The following is a 27,289-nucleotide window of genomic DNA, read 5'->3' as shown; positions in this document are numbered from 1 at the left end:
TGCTCCCTTATCAGGGCAGAGCAGAGCGCCATTCAATACACTAATAAAACGACAGACGTGCCAGCTGCGTGTCTGAAAATCTGGGAAATTTGCTTCAGATGAATTTCAGAAAAGTGCGTTTGAAAACCAAACAATGAAGTAATGTGTGTTTGTGTATGTGTGTGTTGAAAGATAATTGGTGGCTAAAAAGCAGTTGAGACCTCGCTAGTATCGCAACCAGGCTGTCCCTGAACTATGATCTGTGGGCCAACTCGTCTCTCTTGGGAGAGTGGGGAAATTCCCAGACCCCCGTAACACCCCCACCAGTGAACATTCCCCCCCTACCCCTCCCTCTGGACCAGTCGAGACGTGCAGGTTTGAACCCTCTCTCTGTGTTTCTGGCCTCCCATGCCCATTGCCACTCAAGCAGCGGGGGTCCGGTGCATTTGTCTCATAATTATCCGAGTGTATAGGGGGGTTCTGAAGATGAAAGAGGCGAATCACAGAGCTCCTCTGTCAAAGGTCTGTCTGCCTGACTGGGGGGTTTTGGATCTATCTCCCTTGTCCCCCTCTCTTTCGCGGCATCCAGCGCCCACCCCACCACCTCTATACTCCGTCACACACACACACACAGTCTTACTTTTCCTAATCGCCGACAGTGAACGCTCGTGCACAGGCCCCCGCACCCCACCCCAGCAGCCACCCCGCTGATTCATTCACAACTACAAAACTGCAGAAATACCCCCCACCCTCACATCCTGAAAGACTTCAGACTCTCTTCTCTTTTTTTTCGTATTCTCCCCCTCACATGCTCCGCCCACCAGCCCATCGGCTAGCCGCCCACCTCACCCGCGTGACCCCCCCCAGCCACCCCCAGCCTTATCCGCCTCCTCTTTTTCTCCCCTGCACCCCCCCGCCACCACCTTTCTCCTTCTTCTCCTCTTAACTACTGGCTAGGAGTTAATGGACTGTTTTGGCTAGTCTCCAGACGGTGAGTGTCACCTCATTAGCCTATAGCGGCTCGCTCCCAGACTGCTCCTTGTGTGTGTGTGTCTGTGTGTCTGTGTATGTGTGTGTGTGTGTGTGTGTGTGTGTGTAGGAGGAGGACTACAACGACGGAATGTCATTGGTTTGCCCCCCCTCACCAACCCTCCCACCACGCACCCCTTACCCCTCTCCCCTTCCCACCACTACAATGAATGAGAAAACACGCATGCATAATGAAATCTATAGTCTCGTCCTCACTCCGCCCTCCATTCCCTCCTTCCGCCACAGCCGTGCATTAAAAAAAAACAAAAAAAAACTGCTTGGAAGTTTGCCACCGTGGAGGAAAAAAAAAGTCTCTTCGAGCGATGTGGCCAACCTTCCACCCTCGTATGGACCCATTCTTTTCTATTCGGGCTCGCCGAATGGCAGGGTGGCAACAGCGGGCGAATGTAAATGCCACCCGGTCCTGCCAGTCAATTATGCCACAACAAAGCTAATTGTTTGTTTGGTGCATACCAGAAAGATGCCGAGGTTAGCCATTGATGGGCCCATTGTTTCAGCGCAGATGCTAAGTTCCCTTTTTCTCACAGGCCAGACTTAACGCTGATTAAACCTGTGAATGAGGAGTCTGCACTTTTTGGAAAATCGGCTCATACATGTCTAAACCATTTGAAGGCCTCATTGACAAATTATCGATAAACCGTTTCATTTGTTTTACAGACTAATTTATTACGTTTTTTTCCCCCCATATCTCTCTGATTTCTTACTTCAAGGATTAAGATTATCATTGTCATTCATTGTCACTTTTCTAGCACATATTATTTTGACGACCATATAGGGATGTGTCTTAACACTTAATGCAATGGAAGGTGCCAGGTGCCATGGAGGAGATTAAAAGTTATTGCAGTAAGCTGACAGGAAGGGAGAGAACGAAAAGGGACACAGTAAAAAGCATAGAAAAAGAAAGGAATGTAATAAAAAAAAAGGCAAAAGGGAAGGCAGCATTGTGAGAAAAAGACAAAAACAGTGGGAGGAGGTGGAAACCTTAAGTGGGGAGGCCAGCTTGGTCATTTTTCACGGGATAGATGACCCACCGTGTCGCGTTGTGCAGTTTGTCTGTAGCTCGGTTTAACTGCATCGCGTATGTACGGCACAGCTCACCCCAGGATGCCGGGTCGGCAGAGGTGTGTGTGATCGAGTCGTGGACGCAAGTAATCTTCATTTCACAAATTAAAAGGTGGAGAAGTTGAATCTAGATGGCTTAACCCTCATCTGCATCTTTGGTGTTGTGGCTGTGTATCTCTTTGTGCTAGCCCGGTTCCTGCGTCTCCTCTCTCGGGCCGGTGTGGCTAATGATCCGTCAGTCCATTCAGTCCCTTGTTCAAGGCCCACTCGCCACTGAATGTGCTCCCACCCCGTCCACACTGTTTGGTGACCTCAATGAGGAGCCTGTTGTCCTCCCGGCTCGGTTAAAACGCTCTCCTCTTTTCACTGCCGTGAGAGTTTACGGAGGAGAAGGCACAGAGACCCGGCGCAGAGAAAGAGGGCCCGCTCTTCACCGGCATTAGTATGCACTGATTAGAAACAAACACACACTGATGATCTCCATGCGTGCACACCCATACACGCATATGTGTGTGTGTTCAGCTACACACACACAAGTGAGCCGGGTCACACACAGTCAACCACGTACAGACAAATACACACACAAACACACGCACACACACACACACACACACGCACACACACATGCTTGTCATTGTTCTTGTCTGGGCTGGGATCCCACTTGATTCCATAAGTCTCAAAACCCTGACAGTCCTACTGTGTGTATGTGTGTGTGTGTGTGTGTGTGTGTGTGTGTGTGTGTCTGTATTTGTGTGTGAGTCCTCCTGCTCTATTGAACAAGTCTGTGGTGTCTGTCTTGGAGAAAAGAAGCAAAATGTCATTGTTCTCACAGACGTTTCAACTTTGCCCCCTCTCACTTTCTCCCAGCCTTTCTCTTATGTTCGTCTGAATCTGTGTGTGTGTGTGTTTGTGTGTGTGTGTGTGTGTGTTTGTGTGAGTGTGAGTGTGAGTGTGCCTGTGTGTGTAACTCATCCTATTGTACCTGCATTCCCCGTCAGTTGCAGTCATTTGATAGGGTAGCTATCGGGATTACCAGGTGCTCCTTTAAGTCAATAAGACAGGTCAACTAGCCTTGTTCCAATTATGAGATAATCGTTACAGTGTCACACAGTGTATGCGAACTACTGGTGGAACACCACCTTAGCAACACAATACTCTCCATATCTGTCTGTTCAGAGGTTTCACTCATAATAACTGATAAACATTAATGCATGGGAGGGGTTATCATCCACACATACTAAAAAACATTTAAAATAGTTAAACCAAGAAGACTCTCTGCATTTGAGTTTTTATTTCACTGCTGTCAAAGCTCGTCTTCCTTGTGAGACAGTGGCACCCCAAGATGGCGTCCTGTTCCCATGCACATTTGTCTCCCCTCACCCACGGCGGCAACATCTCTCCTTTCGGCCGGGTCAGGTGCCAGCCCATTTGCAGAATGCCATGCACGAGCCCGGGTGGGGGGGTGCCGGGATGCCAGCATTTGGTGTGTGTGTGTGAATGTGTTTGCAGGGAGGGGTCAGCGGTGCGGGGGGGGCATCGCCAGTTGGCAGGCTGGCACACAATGGCTGGCACGATAAGATCCTCCCTCTTTTGCGGGCAGATTTCCTCGCCCATATCTTTTGTTTGGCTTGTTTGGGTTGCGGCTCATCCTGATAAAGGCCACTTTGTTTAGACAACAAAGCGCGAGGGATGGAGAGAAGAGAGAGATAGAGAGACAAAGAGGTAGAAAGAGAAGAGAGAGAGGGGGCATCAAAAGGCGGCAAAGCGGGGAGAGCGCCAACGCAGAAAGAAGAAGAAGATAGGAGGTGAAAAAAATCTACAAATAACAAAAAATATACACTTTTCACCAGATAAGACGATATGGTCACAGATACACACTGAATAGTAGATATACACAGAGGCGGGTATGAAAAGGTACAATGGAGGACAGATACTGTTGCAGGCACAGGGACAGCGATAGACAGATAGTAAGGAGAAGAAAGAAAGAGAGATTTGGAGAAAGGAGCAGGTTCTGCCGGCTGTTGGAAGCCAGCCCAAGTAGTGTGAGGTCATCAGCAAAGCTGCGAATGATAGAAGCCAGGAGCAGGGGAGGACATGGAACAAAGTGCACGCACATGCATGCATGCACACACACACGGCACATGTACAGTCATTTGTGCATACTGTCAAGACTTGCATGACCCTGTGCCGTGCACACACACAGACACACATTCATTTTTCATTTCCAACAAGGGACACGCTGGAGTCTCCTGCAGCGGAACAGGAAAGAAAAGCAGGAGGACACTGAGCAGAAAGTGTGCTCGGCCACATCAAATATTTACTCAGGAGCAGCTGTATTGTCGAAACATTACGCATCGGAGCTGCTCCGTAATTAGGTCGATATTCTCTGCCCCTACTCCCTGTTTCCCTACTTCTCTGCGAGTCCACCCCTCTCCACCTCTCCTCCACACTGCCCTCCCCTCGCCTCCCCGGGCTGCTGAAATGCGTCTTGGCTCGGGACCCATGCCTCTGGCAGCCAGAGTGTTATACATGTGCACAGAACCCCGCTCGGCATAAAATGGCTGCCAGACAGGCTTCTCCTCCTGAAATGTCGACAGCGGTATGCATCTGCAGGGTGTGCGTGTCGCGCGTGCGCACAGATTTTTGTGGAGGATATCTGTACATGTCTGCGAGTGTTTGCGGGCTGGGAAAGTGCACTGCCGCTGTCCAAAAAAAAAAAGAAAAGAAGAAGAAGAAGAAGAAGAAGAAGGAGAAAGTTTCACATACTACAGTATTTGGATAATTTAATCCACACTGTGAATGTGTATGTGTGTTCTGCAATTTAGTGTGAACAGAATGGGTATCATGCCAAAAAATGAGTGGGTGGGTTAGGGAGAGTGTGTGTGAGTGTTTAAGTGATTATAAAATCCAGGCGAGCAACACACTTGGGCGTGGAGACGCCTCACGAGCACTGAGAAACTTTCTTGCTGAGCCAGAATTCTGTTGCCATTACCCCTAATTGCCCTAATCGTTACTGTGGAATGATAAGTATCCCACCGGACAAGAAGGTGTAAGAACTCATGGACACATTCAAAATATCCACGAACCCCCTCTCCTACTTTTTTCCCTTTCTTTTTTTTTTTTAGCTGAGTAACAACAGATTATCTGATTCATACGTGGTACGGCTTTTTCACTTCCCTCATGAACCGGTTTGTTTATTTAAACAAGTGGCAGGGACGGTGGGTGCCAAGAAATGTTGTTTTTGGAAAAGTGCCGTGTGTGTACGTGCGTGTTTATGTGTGTTTATGTGAGAGAGAGAGAGAGAGTGTGTGTGTGTGTGTGTGTGTGTGTGTGTGGTGTCTGGCTCTGTGATCGAGCCCTGCCAAGCTTCCAGGGCAAAGCTCAGTCTCCTCGGCCGCAACTGTTTATTTGCAGGTTACACTACTGTTTATTTGAAGACTATCAGATTGGCCCGGCTTCTGCACAGGACACCTCTGTCCTACAGATAACAGGACTCATGCCCCTCTTATTGTTTCCACTTTTTTAGCTTTTTAAATATAAAATTTGCACTTAAAATGTGTTATCCAGGATAATTTAGTTTTTTACTTGTGTATGATTTAAAAATTAGGTTTTTATATGAATATATATATGATTTAAAAAAACGTCCTTAATCGATAAAAATAGCAAACTCGCGGCCTGGCTGACATATATGCACCTGCGCGTACTCTAATAAAATCCCATTAGAACTAGAAGAAGGACAGGGAGCATGAAGCAGCCCTTCCCGGGTCAAAGGTAAAATGTAATGCAATAGAGGAGGTGTTTCCAGGTCTGGCGCAGGCCTGGCAGATGCTCCATATGCTTGCATCCCACCTTGAGTCATCCAGGTGGTCTCTCATGGTGCTACAGTGGGGCCTCATGCTGGAGGATGCTTCCTGGGATCTCTAATTGCCACGGCCATCTGCTCTTTTTGTCATGGCTGCCTGTTCAGCCCCCGACGAAGACGAGGAAAAACAAACCGGTGCACCTCTCCCACCTCCATCTCCTCACTCCATTTCTCCCCTCGCTACCTTTTCGGGGTCTATCTCCTCTCCTCTCCTCTGTGCCCCCCCCCCCCGCCATCCCTCAATCCATTTATTTCCCTCTCAGCAGTTCTCAGGGAGCGAGCTTGGGGTTGGCAGTCATAACTACACTGATGGATGACTCTCAATGTCGCATGGGGGTGGTGGTGGTGGTGTGAGGAGACAGGGAGACAAGGCCACTGAGCTCCCTGCAATCACTCTGTGGACATGTGCCGTGCCAAATCCACACAAACCTCAGCTCACCCACAAAAGCTGCTTTACAGACTTTGAGTGTGTGTGTGTGTGTGTGTGTCAGGGGCAGGAGTGGGGGAACCTTTAAGTATCGAGGGCCATTTACATTTTTATAACGTCCTTTGTGGGACATACTAAATTACTAAACACACATATCCCTCTAACCTCTTAATGGCGATTGTTTGGAACTCTCTGGCGAGGCATCTGATGTCAGATGGTATGATGATGATGCTACTTGCAGCCAGTTCAGTTTGGGTCAGTCCATCTTGAGCGAGCCAGATTTGACAAGAACTTTTGTCTTGGTCTTGTTGGAATGTCAAAGTCGGTTCTGTTTGTAGAACTCGAGCAGAGCGAGGTTGTTGGACCGAACTTTTGCCGCTCAAGGATTTCACATTGTAAATCCTCTGGTTTCACATTGAACAGTGTCGCGAAGAGGTGCGGATCCTTTCGTTTACTTTATGTGTTGAAACCTCTCACGCTTTTGTTTTATATCAGTGGCATTGCTTTATATTTAATTGTATAAAGACCATTATTTTAGTTTTGGACTACTAATTCGACAAAACAAGCAATTTTAAGACACAATTGTAGGTTCTGAGAAATTGAGACGTACAGTTTTAAGACTTAGAAACAGTCAAGAATTCTTCAAGCTCTTTGGCTCTGAGAGACTGTAAAAAGATCCTCTAAGACCTCGAAAAGCACACGTCAAGTTTTAACTGTTTTACGAAGCAGAGCAGAGATATATCGTAGGGCCATAACTTCTCGTGTGTTTTTGGGGTTAAGCACCCAGAAGAGAGGGGGATTTTTTCTTCTTCTTCTTCTTAACGTATGGTCCTGTTCCCTCCCTACTTTGTCATTGTTGAGCTTCGGCCAAGAACATTCTGTTTTTGCAGCGCTGTTTAATAGTCAAATTTAGTAGAGGGGGAACAAGAGTGAGAGGGAGAGAGACATAGAGGGAGAGCAAGAAAGGGATAAATCTTTCAACTTTTTTTTCTTCTTTCTCTTTGCTCCCCCCCTCTCTTCCCCCTTTTCTCAGTTGCCTGTGTAATGCAGCTCATGAGAGCTTCGGCAGGAACATGGGTGTTGTTGCTAGACAGGGGTATCTGAGTTCACTGTTTCCACCTTGTCGTCTCGGCTCGGGCCGGTTTGAATCCGTGTGGGGGATCCGCTCAAGACGCTGCACTCACAAAAAACGCCATCCACTCATGCATGGGTGGAAATCAGACATTGTTTCATATCGTCAATTGTGATGTTTCACAACTTTAACGCTGCACAATTTAAAAAAGGCAAAAAGGGCCCTGGGTCTGTCAGCGTGAATGAGAGCAGGAGCTACTGACGGACTGATAGATTCCCTCCCAGCGCGGCTCGGAGGTAAAAGACGTCAACTCGGGCTGTCTCATACCAAAGCCTGTGCACCGTAGCGGGTGGAAAGAATTCCACTCATGTTTCCTTGTGTTTTCCCGCCCCTCTTGTCCTCTCTCCGCATTTTGTTCTGTGCTCGTACCTTGCACAGCAGGACTGAACACATTCTGTACCCTCTCGACACTCCCTCGGCCCCCTTTGAAAAATTACCTCGAGGTCTGCCGGTAAAAAACATTCAGGCTATCCTGTGTCAGACACAGAGCTTTTTTCTTCTTCGGTTTACCCTCCCATTCATGATAGTACTGTTCAAACAAAGCTGTCTTGTGTAACGTACAGTAGGTATGCTCTCCTCGACTTGCAGATAAGGAAAAAACATTTATTCATCCCGGAAGGAAATTTAAGGAAACAACCTGAGTCCTGAATTGCACTTTGTCCTCATGTGCATTATGATAGAATGTGTTTCTTAATTTCAAAGTGACAGTAAGAGGCAAGCATTCATTTAAAGTAAATAAATGCTTATGAATAAAATAATAGTTCAGATTTTTGTATTTTCTATTATAAGGAAACAATGTTTTCATGCGGCCATGAGGTTCTTTACTGGAAGTTATCAGTACTGACAGGATAAACCAGAGAAGGTATGTTGTTGTCCCCATGTTAAACTAACGTGGCCCCTCCTCTCTGTCTCTCTCTACATGTTTGCAGACTCACAGCAGTCAGGAAGTCCCAGTAACAATGAGCCAGGCAAGAACCCTATTCCAGGTATGTACAGTATCACTTGTCCTCCCCTTTCCCATCTGTCACTACTCCATTGTTCCTCTGCAGCGTACCCGCTGTACAGTAAACTGTGCGCAGCACAACTTGCCTCATTTGAATAGTGCTGAGCTGCTGTGAACCCGGTGACTTGCAGAGTAGCAAAGCCTTCCCTGTAATAAAACCAGGCTGCAACCTCGTCACAAACCATGTCGTCTACTGTCAAGTTCGTAAAAGCAGCCATTTTCAAATGAAAAAAAACACTCCTGCTGATAGTGTAGTTATTAAACTGCAAACAAAGGGTCCATCAATATACACTACGGAACCTGAATTGACATATTTACTGTAAAAGGTGTTAAATTAAAATCATAACTATTATTCAATAATTCTTTGTGACATCAACTTGCCAAGACTTTAGTTTTTTTAACTTTGTGTGGACTCGGGAGGAATTCAAATTTTAAAGGATCATTAAATTTGAATTGTTATCATCCCAGTGGCAACATCAAACACATTGCATAAAGTGTTACAGCAGATTGCAACTTTGGCTGGTGGTGGAGCGCATCAAGGTGAGTCGAGACAGCGGAGAGTATTCTCTGACAGAGCTGTTCCCCTGAACTGACCCGAGCTGTGTCGTCACAATGTTGGTATGAAAATAGTTCCAGAAGTATAATTAGTTTTCTACCTCAAGAGCAGGTTCTGCCGAGGCGTCTGCCAACGAAAACATGCCAGTGAGCCAATGACTCAGGCCTGGGAGGCCTTCGGCAGTGGCACGGTCCCCCCCCCCCCTCTCTCTGCAAAAGCCGTTGGCTCACAGGAGTCATTAGGCTTTGTAGGTACCAGTCGAGCTGCCTATCTTTCTGGCACGGCCAGAGAGCCCTCGGCAAGCATCAAAGCATAGCTTGAGTCATTTGGGTGTCAATAACACATTTGACTGTTTCACTTGACTGGCAGGCTCTGATTAGCATTGCACCGAACATTTCAGCATTGCAAGAAATACACATTTTAATTTTCATTAAAAAAAATTATTTTTCCTGAAAACAGGAGTGGAAAAATCTGACTGTGCTGGAACGGCCTCATCTTGCTCCCGAAGCAATCTCTCCTTGTCAGAATAATGTAATACCACATTTAATAACTCAACAAGGTGGATGCCTCTTGCTGTGATAGTGCATCCAAGGATAATAGTGTAATTGTCGACAGTTAAGTTTTATGTGTGTATCTGATCGACTGTGTTCAACAGAGGCTCATTCGTTCCAGGAGTTTAAGTCTGACTCAAAAAGTGCGTCACTACATTGTCCACACACTCACACACACACTCTCACACCCACCCACACACACACACACACACACACACACACACACACACACACACCCACAGACACTTACACACACACACACACACACACACATTCACCATACACACCTGTCGTGTCACTATTTCTTTGAAAGGGTTTGGTCCAGCGTAACAGAACATAATGTACTGTAATGCATATTTATGTAATATAAATATAAAAAAAAGAGAAGGGCAAGTTTTCGTTCTGCGACTAATTTCGACCGATAGATTTAAAATGTAATAAAAAGAAGAGAGTTTAAAATGAATATGAAATACATCAAAATAAAAGACAAGCACCTTAATTAATGGCAAAATAAAGAATGCTCCAGCCATAGTTTTGGGATTATTTTGCATTTAATACAAAATTAATGTTAATTTAACACCCAAAGAAATACATAATACAGAGGCAAGTCCTTATCCCTAATTTACTTCTACTCATTTTTATTATGTATCTAGTAAATTGCAAGGATATCTGATTTGTTTAACTAATGCTCAAGCTTATGATTATTGTATTTCTGTTAATATTTCCCTGTATGTGCCTGTGTCCACAGTCTACTTGGAAGACAGCTTCATCAAATCAGGAGTCTTCAGTGTTTCAGAACTGGTGCGAGTGTCCAGAAGTAAGAACATAACTGTCACGTTCTTATTTAGTTGCACCCTGCACACACATGCACAAACATGCACGCACGCACACACATAAGTGTTCTTCAGTTATTCCTTCGGTTATCAGCAATCAGCCCCGAGCCAAGCGAAGTCCCTTGACGGTTATTTTCTGGTTCCCGCTTAAATGAATGGGGGAGCGAGGCACAACCGCACTTTCATTGAGCACCGGGACGTTGTAGAATCACCAGTCCGATCTGAAGAAAAGCCACTTCAGAGGTTTGTCGACTTTGCACTATAGTAAGATTCACAACATGCGCGCCGCTCTCATGCTGCACTTGTGCAACGTTTGATGACACCAGCTTGTTTTACGGCCCAATCCAGAGCGGCGACGTGACGCCATCAGCTCATCCCACCAGGGCACTTAAACAAATGCGCTTTAAGTCTGAGTTAACATCTCGATCTTCAAATAAATAAAGATGAATTATCACTGCAGGCGTTTGGTAATGGTTGTAGATTAGTTAAACCTCAGCCTTGCGCTCGCATCAGCGGAATAACACGAATGGCTCGATGTGGTTTAGCTGTTACTAAGTAGAAAACTTGCTTTTTTGGGGGGAAGAGGTGGCGTTTTGTGCCATGCAGCCGCTATATTTTGTAGTTCGGCTCCCGTCTTATAATGAGTGTCAGGCTGGTGTCAATCAATTTCAGTCTGGACACGCCCACGCAGCCATGAGAAGAGGTCTAACCAGGTGATACACCAGAAAAACACCTGTGTGAATGTGCAGAGCCCATAAATCTCTCCTTGCGTTTCACACACTTGTGTATTTAAACCACTGAGAACATATATCTGTGGATTTACCTTGAAATCTCACAAAAAAAGTCACCTCAATCAGAGTATTTACTGACATCCACTGCTATAGAACTTTAGGGAGGCGGTAGATCCGGTTTGGCAAATCTGCTTCGCAATAAGAGAATACCTGAGCGCACAGCCATCTGCACGGACCTGCGTGTGTCTGCATCAACACGTCTGCCCTCTGCGAAGTCGTTGGCAGTTGTTCTTCCAGGAGTGCTCTTCCCTCTAATAGTTGAGGGCACCCCGAGGCACCGTTTACCTGTGCTGTCCCCAGCCTCAGCTGGAACATGCTTGTGGTAAACAATAACCCCTGTGTTCGGAAGAAACACACAGCGCTGTGCTTTCTGTTGAACTGTGTGTTCCAGTCTATTCTGGTCTTGTGGTTAAAGCTGTCATGAGTCATGAATACTTGAGTGTAGGTCAATTAATGGATTATTTGAACCATGTCAAATGAAACCAACAACTTTTCTGATTATCACATCAGTCTGTTTAAAAAAAAATCTATATGTATAACTGCTAATTGTGGTGTAAAAGAGGTATTTGTCAAGTGACAGCAAATTGAGGAATTTATTTTTTACTGTTTGTCAGGAAAAATTAACCACATCATCTTCGGCAGAATGTTAATGTGATGAAGTCACTCACATTACACGTGAATTTCTTGGAAAAAAAACTGAAAATCCTTGATCTGCCCCCTGATCTGGATCTGCACCAAAATTTGATGGGTAGATCCCTGATCCATAAAACATCTATGAGTTTCTTGAAAATATGTCCAGCTGTTTTTGTGCAGTCTTGTTCACAATCAAACAAATGGTGAAAACATCACCTCCTTGAACTTGAGCAGCATTTAATATTTCACAACATACGTGAAATACAAATATCATTATTAGTTAATATGGTTTCTATTTCCTAACTGTATCAAAGTGGTTCTGATGTAGAACCTTTCATAGACGTTTTTTTTTGTAAGGTGTTTAATTTGCAATCCCCCCCGACACACACACTTGACCAGATGGCCGTAGTGCCGGCGTGCCTGCCTCTCATGCGACCAAGAGCCCGGTTCCACCAAAGACTCAACTGAAGTCGGGCTGGAATTTTAAAAAGGTCGACGGACGCACAGGAATTGTCACTCACTCAGCCGGTCACTCCCCAGGAAGATATCTGAGCGGCCGCTCGTCCGTCGTCACGCTCCCCTCCAAACTCTCCAGGCTGTTAGGACATTCTTTGAAGTCCATCAAAGTGAGCTGGCGAGTTCAAGGCAGTGTTTCTCGATGAGGACACTCATTAATGCAACAGGAGCCTCGGCTGCGAGCGTCAAAACATTTTGTCAACAGAAAACAGGGGGCAAGCACGGGCAAATTAAACAGTTGATCTAAATTTATGATGACTAAATTCTCTTATACAGCAATTATAGCATAATTTATAGTACACAGTAAAATGAGGTAATCTGCTGGAAGAGGCACTTTGCCAAATGTTGTTTTTTCGTAGAATGATTTATTTCATTCACAGTTTTTTTTTGCCTGAAAGTCAAAGCCCAGATTATTAAATGAGATGATTGGCAGGGAGGCCAAGTGGCATCGCAAATATTATTCAAAGCCAAGAAGAGAGAAAGAGAGATAGAGAGAAACCAGCAAAGAGAAAGAGAGAGAGAGAGAAAAAGGAGAGAGAGAGAGAGAAAGAGAGAGAGAGAGAGATGATTTGAGGGTAAGCTCAGCCATGAATGAGAAGGCAAAACAATGGACTTGTATTCAGCGTCCTCAGGCCGGATGCATTCCACCACAAACAGCTCGGTGCGGGTGGCAGCGGGCAGGGGCCTTTGCCAGAGCTGCAGTGGGCTGCCAGGGCGCAGGCTGGCAGGGGGATCGTGCCAGTGGCGAACCTCAGACCACAACAGACGCCGCCACACACTCCGTCCTCTCATCGACTGCAAAACCCGACCGACCGCTCCGAGCTGCCGGCTGCCTCGCGGGGGCCACACACTGGAGAGAGAGAGAGGGACAGAGAAGAGAGGGAGAGAGAGTGAGGATGGGTGGTGAACTCCTTTTGTTCTGTAAACACTGGTCTGGCCTCCCTTGAAACAATATCCCTCACCTTGACCGCAGCGAGAAAAACAACACCTTTTCCATCGTAAATCACTGTGCGAGTGTTGCACTGGGCCACAGAGCAGTGAAGCAAGTTGATGGTTGGGTATTGGATTTGAACTTTTCTCAGATCCAACTTTTGATGCATCTCAAATTATTCTGTTTAGTAACGATAGCCTGCTTTGGTGCTGGCTTTTAGCACTAAACACTAACACTGTGGATATACATTTTGTGTTCTCATACCTCTTTTACACCAAAATTAGCAGGTACTGTATATGCAGGTTTTTTAAACATGGGTAAAATGTGCTAAAATACAATTACCCCTCCCATTCTCCTTTCCCTTTGCATGCAGGAAGTTTGCCCTTCTGTTTTTGCGCCTGTCTGAGTGCCATGTTTCCTCTGCTGTCGATTTGAGCCAGAACCGTCCCTGCTGCAGAGTCATTCGTCATTTTTGCCGACAAAAGCAAGATGTTATGTTTTTTTTTGACTGGTGGAAAAGAGGCCTTAGATGATAACAGTAATATAGATTCATTTATTCTCAATAAAGATTCATTCATACTGGAGAAAATGTTCCTCCCTGTGCACAGCCAAGTGAAAACAGTCGCTTTGTTAATCCGTGCTCAGCAGAAACGCCTGTGATGGTCAGACACTTAACCTGTGCGTAGGGAGCGCTTAATTTGATACACTGCGCCTCTTAAACGCGACGCATCAATAACGCTCAGTCACGCCGTCTTGTAATTAATTGTGCGTCTCCGAATGCAAGGTTGGGGGAAAAAGACAGCACTCAATCTGACAACGCTGCTGACATAGAACTGAGATCGCAGCGTAACTGTTTCCCTTTGTTTCTTCTCCTCTGTGTCCTCTGCAGTGCCCATCACCCACGGTGCGGCGGTAAACTTCTCCATGGCCGACATGCCCAGCCAACCCTACTACCACGACCTGAACTCCAGCGTGGGGCTGCACCGCTCCCTGTCCTCCCCTCCCGGCAGGTCAGTTGAAGTCACTCTAGCAAAATAAGCTCTTTTGCTCTGAGTTGGGGTGGAAAGGTTCTTTCTTTTATAACATCACAGCACCGACAGCGTTTTATGATATTATTATTTGCACAGAAGGATCCAAGTGAGGTTCAGTTGAAGCCATCCATATCTTTGATATCTTTTACATTTAATTAGAGCCTCAATTAACTGTCTTTTATATTTTTTTATGTAATATGTTTATTTGATACACTGTAATGAAGTTAGTCCTTCTACATGTAGCCATTGCCAGCATTTAGTTAACTTAGCTTATCATAAGACTGGAAATAGGTGGATACAGCTAGTCTGGCTCTGTCCAAAGGTTAAAAAGCTCTCAACTCAACAATCTCAAGCAGTCTCGTCTGTCGGGTCTGCACAAACTTTTACTGACTTCTTCGTTGACCTATACCGTATCCTTCCACCAAGTTTCATTGAAATACGCCCTGAATTTTTGAATGCGTAATATTCCTTTCAAATAAACAAAGCAACCAACAAACAGACAGGGATGAAGACATAACTTCCTCTGTAACAAAAAATAACTGTCCTAAATTTTCGTGATATAAAACATGTTAAAGCCAAACTTCTTCATGTCTGCAGCAAAAGGCCCAAAACCGTCAACATGGAGGAGAACATGGACACGAGCCCGACAGGACCTGACTTCTACTCGTCACCCAGCTCGCCAGCCAGCAGTCGGGCAAACTGGCATGACAGAGATGGAGGTGATTTTCCAGTTTCTTTTATTGTTTACCCACATGGGTGGTTCTCCTCGCACGGACGGACACACTCCGTCAGCAACACCCTGCACCGCTCTCCCACATTTGCACAAATGCTCAAACACAACGCAGCATCAGAGGGTGTTGATTTCCCGTCCTCGTCGCATGCAAGTAGACGGACGGGATCAAAGCGAACACCTCTCATTGTGTGTTTTTACCGTCGACTGAACTCTTTCTAACTCTCTGCCTCGTCACGAGTCACCGCATGTCAATGCCGCCACCCTGTTCGCTGCGGATGAACTGCATCTGGCTGTATCTGCACATGAACTTGTTCAACCCTCTTAAAATACATACCGTGACAGAGATAGCCCCAGGCAAAGCCAGTCACATAAATGTTTAAACCCATTTGAACTGCCGAATGTAAATCTGTATTCTTTCACACCTGCTGCATACACAGAGAGCACAGAGTGTCCGCCGAGAACAAATTGTTCCCGGCCACGCTCGCGACTTGGTTACCCATAAACAAGCACGCTGGTTTTTTGAATTACTGATGAACAAGGTGTGTGTTTTCAAATACAGGTCATAAATAGAGAGAGGCGCACCTATTGGAGAAACACGTGTGCTTGAAAGAGAAAAGGTCTCACTACGCTGTGCTGCTGGAAAGTTTTTATCTGACGACAGGCACATGTGATCTGAAAACCTCCAGACTTTTCCCTCAACGGACGCATTGCGTTTTTAGCTTTTGTTTGAACTCTGTACACCTCTTCTGTTGTGTTTCTCTGCAGCTCTATTTTTTTAGTTTTAATGCAATAAGTAGAAAGGCTCTCGTGGGATGTAACCACAGCCCAATGTGGGTACATTGAAATTTCAGTGCGTCCCATTGCACAAGGCCTGACTGTTGCTCTGCGTAAACTTAGACACTCGGGGTGAGGAGAAAGGGAAAGCAGTGGGTAGGAAACTCTCCAAAGACAGCCATTATTCTGTCAGGGGAGAATAAATGAGAAGTGGGGTGATATTAAACCCATATGAGGCCGTTCAATGTGCCAAGCGGTCATTCCTCGCACATGGTTGTCATTCGGCAAAACCTCACCATGTAGGAAGACATAGTTTCTCTCATGCATTTTGCTCTAGGAAAATTCTGTTCGCTTAAAGAACTGACGTTTTTTTAGTTGTTGTCATTTTGATGTTCTCCTACACATTCACCCATTTAATACGAAATAAATCAGATTACAAATGGCCATTAATCTCATTTCAATGCAAGAACACTTTGGTCCTTTTTTTATTCCAACTAATTAAAGTGTTTGATTCCTGGTAATTAATTGTCCTGTGTAATATCCCAGAGGCAGTCCAGCGTATTCTCTGGAGGATTTAATTAGTGAGCTAAACCCGAACACCTCCAACGCAGAGAGTATTTCCTATTTTCACATGGAAAAACTGTCAATCTTCTGAAAGAGTTATTTCTCTGTCTGACACAAATATGAAAACATTCAAGCCTTTATCCTCTTGCAACCTCGGACTGGGAAATCCCCCTGAATTCCAGCCACCTTTTGTCGCTCTCTCCCCATTCTGGAAGTGAGTGATTCTTCCCGTCTCTCGGGTGGATCCTTCCCCTGTTGTGGGAAAACAGTTTATGCCGCAGATATCTAACGCACGTTCAGGGACAGAGATTTTGATAGTTATACTCCCCGAGAAACTGTGACGTGGCAGAGAAGCACTTGATGAATGTTCGCAGGCCACTGACCCTTGCATCTTTTTGTTATCGAGTTCCCCTCGGACACCGTGGAAAATTGAAAGCTGCGCGTTCGTGGCAGCAGCAGAGCGTTGCTCATGAAAGTGTCGAGCCGCAGTAACGAGCAACTTGTCCCAATTTCTTATCTTTAGCTGAGCCTTAGCCGAGATTATTCATGGGGAATTAGAATAGCTTGTCCGACAGCGTGTTAGGCCGAGGTGAGCAGATGTTCTGTTGTAATAGTCTATTAAAGATTACGTCAGGGTCTTGAAATTCCTAAATCCTCTTTTGAGGGACCAACTGTACACCACGGTGAACTTAACTGTGCGTCAGATCCCTGGATTTAACTGTTCAGCTGGGACGTGACAAAAGCCACTTTTCCACAGGTTTTACGGTTCTCTGCCAAGTCCAGTGCATTTATAGTGAAACCACAGATTATATTTGATTTTGAACCTTTGCAATGTCTTTAATTTGCAAACTCTGCTTCATTGCCTACTTCATTTGTAGAAGAAATATGTCCCCTGATAATATGAATCCAATATAGTTCAAATTTGCCTAATTTCAGCCATAATTCACTTTTGGCACTTAATTTTATTAAATCTTTTGTTATTGACTTGATTGAGAGACCCCTATCGCCTGAAGTTACATATTGTACATTTAAGAACTATGAGGCATCTAAGCATATATAGTTTTGTGTTTTTTTTCCTACTAGCAGACATGTCCTCTCCCACCATGAAGAAGCCGGAGAAGACGCTGTTCAGTCCGACCTCTCCGCAGGACTCCTCACCACGACTCAGCACTTTCCCTCAGCCTCATCACCCAGGCCTAACAGGTGTAGGACACAGTGGTGAGTTCGACGGTGACTTAAAGCCACCAAGTGAAGCTTTAATGAACTTTCTCCTCATAAACGCGGTTGAGAGAAAAAAATCTATGTTGATACTTAATTTAGCCGCGCAGATCGATGATGATCGCTTTATCTTAACTCCCTCTGTACCCCGCAGACACACACACACTCAATCTCTATCTCCCTCTCAACTCTCCTGTCTGTGTCTCCGGCAGTTATATCGACGAGGAGCCCCCCTCCACACTCGCCCCTGCAGTTCCCGGCCTCGGCTATCTTGCCCCCGGCGCCGTCACCCTACTTCTCGCACACCACCATCCGCTACCCGCCCCACCTCAACCCTGGTGATCCCCTCAAGAGCTACGTGCCGTCATACGACCCGTCCAGCCCACAGAGCAGCCAGGTCAGTCTTCTTTTTCTTCTCCTTCTTCTTCTTCTTGTTCTTCTTCTTCCTTTTCTTTTTTGTGCTGTCTTTGAAGAAGCCAGAAGTCTGATGCTGCTTTGGCTCGACTTTTTCCTGGCCTCAAGTGGTCGTTTGTTACCTTGTTTGGCTTCACTTCCATCTGACCTCAACAGATTAACGATTAAATAAGTTGCAGCATGTCATTATTTCATTACTAGTGCATTTGCATGTAGAGAAACATCATCCGTTTGTTTGTTTTTTATTCTTTTATGTGAAACCGGCTGCCGGTCATTCTCTTCATTTACGGCATAGGTTACAATTAAATTTAAATTCTTGGTTCCTGGTTCAATTAATGTCTCCTTACAGATTATGTTGAAGTGTCCTCGAGCAAGACACTGAACCCCTAACTGCTCCAGATGCTGTGTATGAATATGTGTGTGAAAGAAACATTTAAATGTGGTGGGTTTATTATTCTCAAGCCCTGAAGTTCATATATTTGTTCATACACATATATTACACCCTTAAGGTGACCACAGTTTGGGACACTTTAATAGACCCTTCATGTGGAGATTTAATATTGGCCAGAGAGAAAACTCTAATTCCAATAGAGAGCTAATTATTAGCATTATTTACAGAGAATTAAATAATACTCACATTAAACCAGTTTTAAGTTGAGTTTGATATAACTCTCATGGCAAATATTATAGCAAATTTTTTACAGCCTTGTATCTTCACAAAAAAAAAAGACAACCCCCAGTTGACTCCAACCAAGAAGTCAACCAAACTATTGCTCTCTCAGCCGCATGTGATACGCAAAACTGTATCGAGTCATTGTTGTAAATCAAATAGCTGAGGGCTTTACGTTCCGGGTGCACACTGCGGCCTGTGTGTGTGTGTGTGTGTGTGTGTGTTTGTGTGAGAGAGAGAGAGAGAGAGAGAGAAAAAGGCGTCTCTATAGATGAGAGAGCCGTGTGTGATATTTATGTGAGTTTTATATCCCCGCTGTTCTCACTGTAAACAAAGGCCTCGTAGACGGCTCCATCTCCAGATCAGGGAGCGGGTTAGAGAGAGGGGTTGTGGGCGGCGGGGAGGGGGGGCTGGTTAGGCGGAGAGACTGTTACTCTAGAGAGAAACCGCAGGGAATGATAAAGGTTGTAAATATTTGCCGTTGCCGGGGCCCGGCTCTTGTGCAGAATTAACTGGCCCTCTGCTGGGGTGCTGGAGAAAGGGGAGCGAAAAGAGGGTAGGAGGAGGGAGCCAGAGATGGGGTCCTGTAGGGAAGAGAGAGCTAGAAGACCAGCTGGGGGAGGAGGATTGGAGGAGGTGGTGGTGGGGTGGGCTCAGCAAATAACACAGCGCTTATAATCCCATGGACAAGTGCCAGAATGTTTTTATGCTTGCTTTAACGCAGATTATATTACACTCTAATTAAACATTCTTTTCACATCGGAGGGAACCCTGTGGACACAATTCTCTCCCGAAAAGGCCTGTTTGAGTTTTGAACCCGGGGCGGCCCCCGAAAACGAACGCCCCAGACAGTCTCCAGCCGTCTGAAAGAGTAGCTCCCACTAGCTTCCTTTATTTTCCCCCTCCATATATGCAGTCTCTCCGACTCGCTTTCCCAATACGCTCTCATTCATGCCATTGTAGCAGGTCACTCCTGCCCGCGCTCTCAGCCTTTTTACACCCGCGTCCTCTTAAATTTCATTTATGGCTGCCATTAAAATCATTGTTGAAAATCATGTAGGAAATCCAGCGCTGGGGACTAAGGATCTATTGTTACTTGTGCCCCCCAGAGTTTAAGTAATAACTGTGACAATACAGCGACTGCAAGTACTAAAATCTTTTCTTCAGGCGGAGCATTAAGTGCAAGAGTGAGTGGGCTTTTGAGGGCAAACTGAGCAGTTAAGGGATATGAGGGGGGTTGGACATGAGGGTGTGATAGAACATTTAGTTTGTTTTGTGCTGCTAACCATTTTAGAAATGTGTAGTTTGTTACGTGTGGGTTGTGCCCAACTGCACATTTAAAAGAGAGTAAGAGCTGCTAAACATATGTCACCGGACACAGTGTGTTCGGTGAGGTCAGAGGTTTGATGGAAGACAAAACAAGTGCACCTTTCTTCAAGCAGAAGCGTCTTTTGCAATTGTAATTTTTTTGTATGATTTCCTGGCAGATAACAACATTTGTCAGTTATAATTACTATTAAAATAAACATTTGAAGGCCCTTTTTCCTGCACATGCTCTGGATTATATTTTCACTTCTAGTTCAGCACTCTATAACTAATTTTAAAAGAGAGCCGACACATTGTTCTCATCTTACCAAACAAGAAAAGCTGATAAACTCCAGAAATCGATGGAACTACTCCACATGTTTCTCATGAACATCCTTCAGATCTGGACAAACTAATTATAGTCTGAAATAAAATATAAAAAATGTTTTTCCCCGTTTGTCCATCCCCCACCTGCAGCCTAACAGCAGTGGTCAGGGAAAGGTTCCAGGTCACTTCACCCCAGTCCTGGCTCCCTCCCCACATCACAGCGCCGTGCGACCTGTCTCGCTCTCCATGCCGGACACCAAGCCCATCACCACATCCACAGAAGGTGAGTCTCCCACTGACACCCACTAACAATCATCCAGCCCTCCCAAAATCAATTCATTCAAAGTTGTGTGTGTCTGTTACATGACAGCTCAGGGTTTGCAGATTTTGTCGTAGGGGCACTGAGGTTCTGTTCTGGCAATGTAAACAAGTGTTAGTGATGTTTAAAAATAAGATGCTAGTACAGTGCTAAAATTTAGTAAACTTTGACATCTTTAATGCAAAATCTGTAAAGAAGCCTAAAAAAATTCACATTATAAAAAACCAGGGAAATTTAAGCGGTAGTGGGCCCTACTTAGAACCCTGTGGGACCTCACATGCACTTTGTTTTGACAACTGGTTGTTTTTAATCTTGATAAATGACTCTAAATTCGTAGTCAACTGCAAGTAACTGACAGCTACATGGGGAATTCCTGAAATGCTCATTGCAATGCAATCATGGTTTTCTGTGTTTTTGTGATGGTGTGTTACCCAGGCTACTCATCCCCTGGCACCCCGACGGCTAATCGTTTCGTAGGCCTGAGCTCCAGAGAGCCTACCTTCCTCCACCAGCAACAGGTGAGAGCTCACCCTTATGCCATCCGACCCCCCCCCCTTCCGCACTCAGCCTCAGCTCACCCGCTACTCTTATCCTATCTTTTTCTGTAACCCCCAATGTCCCCCCGCATATCAGATGTGAATCCCCTGCCCTCCGCAAAAAGCCAGTCACACTCTAAATTTGATTTGTAGGAAGCATTAAACTTTCTCGTTAGTCTTGAGCATCTCCAGATCAGATTAGAGTACTGGTGGGCTGAGGTCAAGCGTAGCACTCACTGTTGGCATAATAAATAGCAACATATATTCTTTTTAGTCAGGCCTCAAAAGAACGGAGGCTTATCGGGGCTAAAGATAGCAGCTCATACTGATCCTCAAATGTTGCTTGCCTTAAATTCTACCGTGCTGTTCTCTCTTTGCTGCTGTATATTTTAGTTTCACCCACAGCTCAGGTTTAGCTTTGATCTTTAAAGGTCCTTAAACCACCTAGAATTTAATATTTACAATGTGTCCAGAATTTGAATTTGACTATATCTATTGTATATTAACAACAAAACACTTTGTAGGCAGTGTAGAATCCAGCACATTCGTGATACATCCTTAAAATAGACACTGCTGCTACATTTTCTCTTGAATTATTTGTCCTGATAAAAAAGTAATATTTACATTGTAGTGACTGTATTTTAATTTAATTCCCAGTCTAGACTAGAAAAGGGCATCTGTTTCTTGAGGCGACTTTAAACCCCGAACTGAAGGTGTCAGGAAATCCACTGTCATTGTGTGGCCACATCTCAGAAGATGGATGGGTCGTGTGGGTGTCTTTGAGAGTGTAATGTGCTCAACTGTATATTCCCTTCGAACATTACTTCAGAAACTCACACACATATGCACACACCACTTGTAATCAGTGCACTCCCTCATTTACAGTACGCGAGCAGGAATATTTAGAGTTGGCGTCACGCGGTTTCTCCTAGGACAGATGTGGTGACCCTGTGTGTGTGGGTTTTGTGGGTTTTGTGAGTGTGTGTGTGTGATTTTTGTGCGTCTGCGAGGCGAGGAGTGTTGCGGTGTTGTCGGACGGGAGAGAGTGCCTCTCCCCCCACCCCGTCTTTTTGAGAGAGCTGGTCTGAGGCCAAGGCTTTTCCAACCACAGCTAATTGAATGCATCTGCACGCGGCTACGCCATGATCGCTGGGTTTCTGCTCGGCTCGCTTTTTTTCCCCCTCTTCTATGTTTAGTAAAAAAAAATGACAAAGCTGGCCTCTGTATCCTCGCTTCTCTTTCTGCGTCTTTCGTTTTCTCTCTCTGCCTTTCATTTTCCTAAAATCAGAGTAGGTGAAAAAAAATGAAAAACCTTAATGTTTGTCAAAAGACGTGGGATGCTTTTATTCGGCGCAGGAGGAGGAGAGGGAGGATTCACTTGGCTGATGTCGCACAGTTTGCCTTCCACATTTTTCTAGTAGCCTTGCTACTTCTTTCAGCGGGGTACAAAGTGACCACACAAGACAGCAGCAGTCTGAGCGAAGCTGCATGACCCGCTGAACGTTGTCCAATGCTTTGCCCCGAGAGCCTGTGAGGACTTTTTGTTCCAGAATCTGAAGTGTAAATCAGCCCGATACAAATATAAGTATCCTCCCTAAGAAATACAGTGAGATAATCTAATAAAAAAACCATTTACTATTATTTTCATTTGATAAATAGTAATGATTCAAAATTGAATTATCCCAAAACAGAGTTTTGTGATCCCTTTGCTTGCCAAAATGAATTATTTCTGGCCTAGCGTAGGAGAACACATCATCTTGGATATCTTTGGATTTACTCAATTCAGAGTTTTGGCAGGCTTAAGATGTGAAATTAAAAATGGGAGATTTGTACGTGCAACAGTGACACCTCTCTAGAAGGTGATTACTTGCTATATACAGATGAATAAATGCCCTTGTCGACTTAAGGAACTCTAAACAGTCTCCACATTGATTCATCACACTTCTGCTTGTCTCAGTTGTTTTTGTTTTCTGTCGTATGATTTAACTGCCTGGGATCTGGGCTCGCCGAGCAGCACCGACGCTGGGCCAGAGTCCCTCAGGACGAAACACTTTCACTGAACGCTCTGTCATTGTCCTCATGTGGCGATGGGATGTTTATTATGTGGGATCCACAAGGCTTTTACTGGCACTTTGGGTTGTTTTGTTTCGGCCGTTTAGCGCCGCCTGGCTGGTTAGGAAAGGGAAACACGTCACACATGCCTGGAGAATTGAGTGAGATTCTCGGATGCTGAGTTTTTTTTCTTTTTTAAATGTGGTCAGCATTGGAGCTGTGCCACGGAGGTGGACTGTCCTTTGTCTGTCCGTCTGTGTGATGGATGGAGGCCATGAATTGCTCTGCATCTGGTCCTGCTGCTGACAGATCCAACTTTGATTTCTTTTAAAGATCCCCTGAATTCTGTATGGGTCAGGGAGGAACCCAATAATTTTGATGTTGATCCGGATCAGGGGGCATATCCAAGAATATTTTTTCCCCCTTCCTCTAACATTGTGAGAAAGGGCGTTTTTCACCATTCTCACCATTTTCCAAGAGAATTATTAATGGATCTTAATATAAAAACTGCAGGCATATTTAGGAAACTGATTTCTATTAGAATTAAAGGGGTCTGTTGGGCCTTGGTGTTAAAATAACTTGAAAGTTGCCTGATGACTCTGTATCAAAACCTACCTTTCCATGCAGAGCTTATTTTAAGATGTGGCACCACAAAAATAGAAAACCTTGGACACACACACACACAGACACATGCACAGTAGGCTTCAGAAAATGAAAACACACACACACACACACACAAAACAACACCACCACCCCACACTCCCACACCTGCTCTACGATTCCCAGGCAGTGAATGTGTGAAAAACCCCTCCATTCATCTCTCGCCTTGGTTAACCCCTCGAGGGAATGCCACCATCTAGCATTCCGCAGGGAAAGATCCGTGATCAGATGTCATTTGATATTATCTAAGGAAGGATCCTAATCCACAATCTGCCCGCATCTGTTTAGCTAACGTTCCCCTTCTCCCCGCTGCCTATGCCACTCTGATGTGCCGGTGCCAGCGGACAGATGGCGAGCCCCTCGAGGAGCGGTGGCACAGAGCGTCTGGCCCAACCCGCACATTCTCTACCAGGCTTTTGTCAGGCTGGAGAGTGCGGGAGCTGCATGGGGGGGGTGGGGTGGGGAGTGGGGGGTTCAGTCTCCCAACCTTCGATGATTACAAAACACACTGGATGGAACAACATTTCTTCTTATTCAGTTTAATCATCAGGAGTTGGAGAATGAGAATATCCAATTGCAACATAGTTGAATCACTGCAGGGCTTTTTAGGATTCATTTTCTGTGGTAGTTTGTGTCTAAATCCGCCCGTTTCTTGCCACAACTTCACATTTGTTCCAGAAAAAATCAGCATAAAAACAAACTGAACATTACTGAATTTCAATGTGGCAAAAACTCGGAAACCAATCATCATCTCTTGATGTGTTCATCCAGGTGCACGGAGGAAAAAGAAAAGAACACAGTTCTTGACCGCTGCAAATGTCTTTGAATATTCAGCGTGCGCGTATATCTGATTAAATCCCTCTTAAGTGCCTCTGCACAACGTCTGCCAGTGCACGCAGAGTGCTAACAGTGCAGTTTTAGCCCGATACATTACTAAATGAATGTGTTGACCACAGGGCAAGGTTAGGTTGGTATTGGCAGAGATAGCTCTCAGCTGGATTGCCGACACGTGCGCTCGCATAATGCATGCAAAGGAGACGCCGTTTTGTGTGTGGGGTGTTTTCCTTTTTTTTTTGGTTGCAGTAATTTGTAATCTGTATGTAAGGTTTGCATGTCTGGAGAAGAGCGGAGGGGAACGGGTTTGTGGGTGTGTGTGTGCGTGTATGCGTGACTGAGTGTGTTTGTGTGCGTGAGTGTTCAACTCCATTGTAATTTTGACCCCTAATCAATAAAAACAGTTAGCTAATGAAAAAGCGTCTGAATGTTTGAGGGCATGCTCGCGCACTCCATCCTGAATCTGAAAGTGCACTTACAGCGGAGCGGCGCTTATCGACAGGGTGCATGCATCCAGCGGATTGCATGGCTTCATTGCAACAAAAGCAGTAACCACTCACATATGAACTACCGATATGATGCCACTCACATTATGTCACTAACTCCGTCTTGTTTTTTTTACTTCCAGGTTAGCCTCTAACTTTGTCTGCATGCTTTTTCTTTCTATATTTCAGCCATAGCTTTGATTTACCTGTTATTTGTAACCAATTAAGTAATGAATATGCTGATGCCATTCACTATTTTCATGATTGTGAGTAACCGTTAGGACTCATTTTGGAGTCATTGTGTCTGTACCTGTGCTGCTTATTGCTTGATAGGCCCTTTTGCATGCATCTGTGTCTGTATAGAGTGTTGAGTTGTAGTGAGATGTGAAGTGGAAGTTGTCTTGGCCCAGTGATCTGACTGCTAGGTTTCAATTGACAGCTGAGGAAGTGTGACTGGAGCGTGACTCAAAACGGCAGGCATTATGGCCCCAGTGCCACTGACGACACTTTGGGGATTGCTTGGCAAAGGTAACCTTTTCATTCTTTCATGCCATCTCTCTGTCTCCCTTGCACCACACACACACACACACACACACACATATGCTTGACAATGCAATATAATGTCTGTTTTTCCTGATTGTCTTCCTCTCACATCTCAGAAATTCACATATCTTACATATCTTTTCACATATACGTGTAATTTTCCGGCCGGTAGCTGTGACTGTTATTCCTGCAGTGAAATCTCACCGGTTCGCCCTTTGGACTCTTGAGATGAGGTCATGCATTTCTATGATAAACGTAACTCACTTTTGATTTCCTTGTGTATCTGGTGCTTTCTGTCCCTTCCTCTCTGTTCCCTCATTTCATTCTCTCCGTAAAGCTGCTTTCAGACATTGTGCTGAACATGCATTTTCCAGAGGGGCTGGATTCGAGAATGCAAATGTCCCGAGTCATAGCCTCCAGACATTCTACGAAATTCCCCAACCCCCCCCTCGTAAAAATGTCCGACAAATGTCCGAGCTAGCCCATGCAAAAATACAGGGGGGAAATGTCCGGGGAATTCACAGCGTGGAGGTTGATGATGTTTGTTTTAGAAAAGTGAAATAGATAAAAGAATAAATATCTCAGGATTCAAAAGAGGAGCCATACATGTAGAGGATGCAGACGAAGAAGTAAACTTATGTCAAATTCATCTTTCCCAAAACTTTCCAAGAGCTCGTACTTAAAAATACTTTTATGTGATTTAGAGATTTTTAATGCACCCTAAACTAAATCTAGCAAATGTTAGAGCTTGATTTCAGTCAGATCTATTATGATTTAATTCCTCTGCTCTGTGATTCTTCACTACAAAATGACTGCAGTGTTCCTCATGGATTCACACAAGACAAACACACAACGCACATATTTCAAAACACTAAAGTTCGATCAAGCCATTTAGAACAAAATCAAATCATGTAGAGTAAAAGTCATTTCAGGTCAGATTTCCAGCCATTAAGTCTCTATGTTGGAACAAGCTTAGCTTTGTTTAATTTTATGCTGCGGCCATGCTTTGCCCACCCTAACTTTAAGTTACAGAATGCCCCCTCCCCTCCTTCGTCTCCCCCTGCCTCCATACTTTATCTCTCTGCCTCCTCGGGGGAGAAAAACCTGGACCATTTCACCACGGAGCAAGCTGAGCTAAGGCTTTTCCTGTTACGTCTCCCTTTTCCCCCTTTTTCCCCTGGAAGTGTAGGGCATCTGTGTGTGTATGTGCACACTTTGTGCTCGCTGAAGTTACTTTTTTCTTTTTTCACAAACACACATGCACACAGCAGAGCCCCCTTCAACAGGCCTCCTAATAGGCCAGTGGAGGTAGCAGAGAAAAATGTCCCCTGCAGCAGCAGCAGCTCCAAGTCTCTTATTCCTCTCACACAGCAGCAAACGCCTCCACTTTTCTCCATGTGGGTGTACACTAATGAGCGCAGATAAAACAGACTCCAACTGGATTTAGTCTGTGTTGTAACAAGGATGGAGATGGTAATTTTATTATATTTCTTTTAAA

The 27,289-nt window shown here is 45.0% G+C and overlaps 1 protein-coding gene across 8 annotated transcripts in view; it reads left to right on the top strand.

The window, feature by feature from the left end:
• Window positions 1-27,289, top strand: part of LOC133950355 (nuclear factor 1 B-type-like) — a 62,433-nt gene that overhangs the window by 29,613 nt on the left and 5,531 nt on the right. For 3 of the 8 annotated variants that reach the window (XM_062384618.1, XM_062384617.1, XM_062384615.1), the window contains 9 exons: window positions 8,442-8,498; window positions 10,371-10,439; window positions 14,216-14,336; window positions 14,955-15,076; window positions 17,512-17,646; window positions 17,859-18,043; window positions 20,513-20,645; window positions 21,117-21,199; window positions 25,688-25,776. In XM_062384618.1, the coding sequence (XP_062240602.1) occupies window positions 8,442-8,498; window positions 10,371-10,439; window positions 14,216-14,336; window positions 14,955-15,076; window positions 17,512-17,646; window positions 17,859-18,043; window positions 20,513-20,645; window positions 21,117-21,199; window positions 25,688-25,776 (994 nt within the window). The remainder of the gene's footprint in view (window positions 1-8,441; window positions 8,499-10,370; window positions 10,440-14,215; window positions 14,337-14,954; window positions 15,077-17,511; window positions 17,647-17,858; window positions 18,044-20,512; window positions 20,646-21,116; window positions 21,200-25,687; window positions 25,777-27,289) is intronic. The other 5 variants (XM_062384619.1, XM_062384616.1, XM_062384620.1 and 2 more) reach the window with 4 other exon arrangements.

The sequence above is a fragment of the Platichthys flesus genome, chromosome 24 (genome assembly GCF_949316205.1).
Source record: "Platichthys flesus chromosome 24, fPlaFle2.1, whole genome shotgun sequence".
Taxonomy (NCBI): Eukaryota; Metazoa; Chordata; class Actinopteri; order Pleuronectiformes; family Pleuronectidae; genus Platichthys; species Platichthys flesus.
Note: the sequence above shows the minus strand (reverse complement) of the source record. Positions and strands in the feature narration are given on the sequence as shown.